The 6,000-nt window shown below is 35.5% G+C and overlaps 1 protein-coding gene across 3 annotated transcripts in view; it reads left to right on the top strand.

Annotated features, from left to right (window-relative positions):
• Nucleotides 1-6,000, top strand: part of Rprd2 (regulation of nuclear pre-mRNA domain containing 2) — a gene marked incomplete in the record, with an annotated part of 98,920 nt that overhangs the window by 72,572 nt on the left and 20,348 nt on the right. The window contains 4 exon segments of one of the 3 annotated variants that reach the window (XM_005378680.2): nucleotides 1,327-1,427; nucleotides 2,316-2,393; nucleotides 3,657-3,709; nucleotides 4,284-4,410. In XM_005378680.2, the coding sequence (XP_005378737.1) occupies nucleotides 1,327-1,427; nucleotides 2,316-2,393; nucleotides 3,657-3,709; nucleotides 4,284-4,410 (359 nt within the window). 3 annotated transcript variants of the gene reach the window in all.

Here is a 6,000-nt window from a genome sequence, read left to right as displayed (position 1 = left end):
AAAAAAAAAAAAAAAAAAAAAAAAAAGACAATTAAAACTTTATTTCTGAATAATTATTTCTCAGCCACTTTTACTTTAATATAGTAGTCCTTCCTTTCCCAACCCTCGCCTTTGCCTTTCCTCCCTCCCTCCTCTGGCATGCACCACCCTACTCTACAATTATTTTGCTTTTTTTTTTCCCCAAAGTTTATTTGAAAGAGTAAAAGTGAAGAATGAGGGAGAAACTGGCTCTGCAGAGTGAGCTTGGGCCAAGGAAAAGTAAGATTAAAAGTATATCCTGGAGGGAGAAGGGTGGGCTATGGTGAGGAAAGCCACTAGAGCAACAATTTTGTTCTAAAAATGAGCTAGCTAGTGCCAGGTATTGTGGTGCATGCCTGTAAGCGCAGCACTGAAGAGGCAGAGGCAGGAGGATCACTGTGAGTTTAAGGCCAGCTTCAACTGTATGGTAAAACCCTGTCTCAAAACAAACAAACAAGAAGTGAACTAGCCTAACCAAACTCAGAAGCCCATTGTGAACCAAACAGAATAAAATAATGCGCTCAACTCCCTCATTCTGGAATTATTTTTATAATATCGTAATATATGTGATAACTGTTCAGAAGACATGTTACAGTATAGGACTGATTGGTGATTATTTTTGACCCAACCTTTTTTAAAAAGAAAGGGAGCTGGGGATATGGCTCAGCAGCGCAGCACCTGCCTGGCAAGCACAAGGTCATGAGTTTGATTTTCGGTACCAAAAAAAAAAGGAAAAACAACATTGCTAAGTCTTCTTATTCTGTGTTTATTCTTATTCTGTGATTATTTGAGGTTTTGGTACTTTCAGGCCAGGTTCTTCTTGATTAAATTTCACCTCCTGAGATTCAGCCTATCTTTAGGAATGCTAGTTGTGTCCTTACATTGACTAGCCCTCTCTACTTCTTTTCTATCGCAAAGCTCAATATGCCTCATATCTGTTATTGATAAAAAGTATTGAATAAAAAACATGCTTTTGGGTTTTTTTTGAGCAAAATGTATTCAAAAATAAACATCAAATCTGGATATGTGGTGCACATCTATAATCCTGTAGGGGAGCGTAAGTTCAAGCCTACCCTGGGCAAGTGAGCAACTTAGGGAGACTGTCTCAAAATAAAAAATAAGAAAAGGACTGGGATTATACCTCACTGTGAAGGCCTTGGGTTCAGTCAATTTTTTCAATCAAAAAATTTTATTTTAAATCAGAAGAGATTTAGGAAATAGTAATTTCATTGATAATTTTATTTTAAAAGTTGTAATTAAGGATATGAGTCAGTGTTTCTATAATCTTTTTTTTTTTTTTCCCTTTAGGGACCCATCTGTGTCTAAGTCTATAGAACGAATCTTTAAAATCTGGGAAGACAGAAATGTATACCCAGAAGAAATGATCATGGCATTGAGAGAAGCGTTGAGTAAGTCTTTTTTCTCTCCTAAAAGAAACATTGAAGCCAGTCTTTATTTAAATATATATATAGAGAGAAAGAGAGAGACAGAGACAGGCAGACATGATCTTGTATAATAATAAGAAATAAAATTTAGATCTGTCTGTGTTTGTTTTATTTGTGTGTATTTGTTTTAAATTAAATATTTTTTATAATTAAATGTTTGAATTAAAAATTTAAATGGAATTGGTTTTGGAGGCAGAGTGTTAGGTTTTGTTTTTATTGACCAAAAAAGTCAAGCATATTAAATGATTATTTTCCTGCATTTGTTTTGTTTCAAACTGTTCATTGATTGTATTTAATAAATATGTCCTCTTACTCTTGGAGAATTTTTAGTTCTCACTTAGCTCTTTGGTGCTAAGTATATTGGTAGTCTTTAGATTCTTTTTTTTTTTTTTTTTGTCTTTAGAATCTTGATTCAGATTTGCAGTGAGTAGTATACCTGTTTTATTTTTAAGTAATTTAGTTCTTTGTATTTGATGCAATAATTATTAAGTCATTGAGTAGAATTTGGTGATAATCTGCTGCAATGACTGTCGTTTGACTAGAAATTTGCTTTTAAAATAACATCGTCTAAGAAGCTGTTCAATTCTTAATTTGAATTTAATTGGTATTTTTAAGCTTCTTTCCCTATTTTCAGGGTTGGTTATTTGATTGATTATAGAAATTATTTTACAGCTTCTTAGATCTGGTAGGTGTTTCTGTTTTTATATATATGTATATATAAATGAAAGAAAAGAAAAAAAAGAAACAACACAGTCTCGGATTGCCTTTTTTTCATGCTACAACTTTGGCACTGAAGTGGACAGACAACAGCTTCCCATAATGCCAGATTGCAAAAACTGAAATGTTTTCCAGGTACCACTTTCAAAACTCAGAAGCAGCTGAAAGAAAATCTGAACAAACAACCGAATAAGCAGTGGAAGAAATCACAAAGTAAGGAATAAAATCTCAACTAATATAAAATTACCTCCTCTTTTTGGAGCAGAAGAAAATTTAGACCTTTGACATCGTACCTGGCAATAAACCATGGGCAAGCCTGTATTTTCCAGGCCTGGGAGGCTCTCAGTGACTTACACTAAACAAACCATCATAAAGTTGTTTCTTAAAAAGCCACTATTAAACAAAGGAAATATAGCGAAAGGGTTAAATTGAGTGAAGATTCAAGAGTAGTTGGGGATTGAAAGAAGACCAAAACAAAAAAACCCTTGATAGTTTCCAGTCTAATTCTCAGGTTCAAAGATACATGAAGTTAGAGGCAGCTGGCATTAAACAACACATCTGAAGAGGAGACTAGGAATTAAGAAGCATTTCTGTGAGAGCCATGAAATCCTTCAGATTTGGGGATCCACTCCACCAAATTAGACATGGGCCTTAAACCTTGCAAGAAGCTCATTCTCTTAACTGGAGCTCCTGTTGTGTTTATCACATTTACCAGCATGAGACCAAGGGAGTGGAATACTGCATGTGATAGGTTGCTATGGGCAAACTGAAAATATTGAGAGAGTTTGAAGTGTGGAGGGAATAAAGTAAAAGACTGAGAATTGGGAGGTGAACCAAGACATTTGGGATGGTTTTGCTCCATCGAGGATGTGCCACTCATCATGGGAGTGTTAAGGGAGTCTGCTGGCATCCTTTTGGGCATAAGTTGCATGCTTAGGAACAACAGTCATCATTTCAGCCAAAGTTCAACCACAGTGGTAACTTATTTAGAACTCTTCTGGCCTATTTTTGCTGTGAATTGAGCCGGCACAAAAGAAATGCAAGGCTAAATACATGGGAAAGGAGTTGATATTTGTAAATAATTTTCTTCAGCCGGTGTTAGGGTTAATTGGATACCCCGTTCCTGAGCAGTCTTACTTTGAGGTTTTGAGATCCTCTCAATTTCAGTAAAACTAGAAAAAGAAGGTCCTTCATGTATCTCAGTATCTCCAAACCAGTAATTGTAGGACTTTATGACTTCAAGGGTCTGTTGGAGGTAAGTGGGTTAAGCCTGTCTAAATATTATATTTTTATATTGACCATACTTAGGAATATTTAAATTTTCATTGTACATTCTTTATTCTAGGAACTATGTTATGATTTAAATGTGCATGTCATATGTTCAAAGAGTACACCCTTAACTATGTAGCTAAAGTTTTTCCTGAGTTTGGTCAACTCTTTTCCTATTCTTAATCACTTCTCATTTAATTCCAGCAGCATCTGCGAATCCAAAAGCTGCTCTCAAGTCTAAAATAGTTGCTGAATTTCGAGTAAGTGACAGAATATGTTAAATATAGCAAAGCATTATTTGCCCCTTTTAAGTTACAGTTTTCTATGGAGTTCAGTAAGGTTTGTTTTTACTCAATTATGTATCAGTTGTGTTCTAAGCATACTTGAACTGCTCAAAAGGAATCCAGACTGGGTTAGGTTAGTTTTATCCCTTTCCATAATGAGAGAGATAACATCCAGAATCTGTGTTACCAGCTAAGTTCTGCTAAATTGGAATTGTCTTAGGGTAAACATAATTTAATTAGATAGACATAGAATAATGTACTTTAATTAGATGAACAAAGTGACATATGTTTAATTAAAATGTAAAGAGTACATAAGTGGGCCTTTGTTTCTATCTTGACCCTGTATTCATAAATTAACTTTGAATAATTAAGGAAGTATATAACTAAAAAAAAGTTTTGACAAGAGAATTGACTTGATATTCCTGACTGAGAAAGAATGAAAGGCTTTTTCCTCTCTGGGTTTTATTAGACTTTAGTCTTTTTTCATTAGTAGGGAGAGGTAGAAGAAGAACAACCTCACAAATGAAACTTGACTCTGATCTGTGTTCAGTCTCAGGCCCTCATTGAGGAGCTGCTGCTCTACAAGCGCTCAGAAGATCAGATAGAATTGAAGGAGAAACAGTTGTCAACCATGAGGGTGGATGTGTGCAGCACAGAAACTCTGAAATGCTTAAAAGGTAATACTTAAAACCCTTTGAAGAAAACTAGGTTTTTGTTTAGATCCATCACTGTCAGGTACTTAGATTAGTTCACCCCACAAAGAGAATTTTAGATTGTAGAAGGTACCTCCCGTTCCCTGGATAGTGATTTCATTCATAGGAATTCCACAAGTAAATTCTTATCTTTTTCCTCACTTTCTTGGTATATTGGGTCATATATAAACAGTTGTGTTTCATGTCTGTGGTAAATTGGTTTAGATATGCTCTTTGATAAAGTCGATGCTGTAATGTGCTGTAAAAGTCTAATTATTTTCTTTTCCTTCCATTGTAAATTATATAATACTAATAATTTTTTAGAATGTACACCTCATGAAGTCAGAAATTACTCTTATTTATTCATTGGTACATCCCAGAACTTAGAGCAGTCCTTAGCACATAATAGGCAGTTGGTTCATTTTGGCATCAATTTTTTTCCTACACCATACTTTAAATTGAGCAGATGTTATCTAATTTAATCCTTATTAATCTCAGCCCTTTTTTGGGGGTGGTGTTTTTTGGGTTGTGGGGCTTTTTTGTTTGTTTGTTTGTTTGTTTGTTTGTTTTGAGACAGAGTCTCACTGTGTAACCCAGGCTGGCCTGGAACTCACAGCAATCCTTCTGCCTCAGTCTCCTGAGTGCTGGGATTACAGGCGTGTGCTACCACACCTGACTAAAATCTCATTCTTATAAACAAAAAATTTACGGCTTCATAAGGAGATAAGAAAAACCAAAATTACCATATCCAAAGTCATACTGTAGCATACACTAGGAAAGAAATATGTATTCAGTTACTAAAGATATGTTTCATCCAGCACTCCCAAGAAGATCTCAGTTAGTTCAAGGCCACCCTAGGATACAGATGAAAGCCTGTCTCAAAAAACAAAACAACAACAACAACAAAATCCCAAAATCAATCAATCAATAAATAAAATGTATGTAATAATTACAGCTGTCTCTTAGTGAATGTTCACTATGTGTCTGACTTTACATATAGGATCTACCTAGCTGAGCATGGTAGTGTATACCTGTAATCTGCTTGGGAGGCTGAGGCAGGAGGACACCATGAGTTTGAGGCCAGCCTGAGCTACATAGCAACATACCCTGTCTCAAAAAATATAACTAACTAACTAACTAACTGTTTCGGGTAGGAAATAACATTTGGTATGATATACACAGAGACCATTTTACTTTTTTGAACCTTCTTTTCTCATCTAAAAGATACATGTTGTCACCTTCTGTAAGGCAGAAGATATGGTATAAGTGGACAGAACTGAGCCTCATACTATTATTCCTAAGCAGCAGTGTGGCCTCAGCTTTGTAAAGAAAAGAAATGGCTGATCAACACCAGTGCCCCCTCTGCCCCCACCCTTAGTACTGAAGATTGAAGCCAAGGTGCATGCTAGGCCAGCCCTAACAAACTTTGTTTAGTTGAACGGATGTGTGTGTGTGTGTGTGTGTGTGTGTTTGTTACTGAGGATTGAACTCAGGTCCTTCACAAAGCTACATCTCTACCCTTTTTTTACTTTTTTACTTTTGATTTTCATTTTTTTGTTTTGTTTTGTTTTTTTC

Source organism: Chinchilla lanigera, unplaced genomic scaffold (assembly GCF_000276665.1).
Source record: "Chinchilla lanigera isolate Chin_1 unplaced genomic scaffold, ChiLan1.0 scaffold00012, whole genome shotgun sequence".
NCBI classification, from domain to species: domain Eukaryota; kingdom Metazoa; phylum Chordata; class Mammalia; order Rodentia; family Chinchillidae; genus Chinchilla; species Chinchilla lanigera.
The sequence above is the reverse complement of the archived record's forward strand: the minus strand, read 5'-3'. Positions and strand labels throughout refer to the sequence as shown.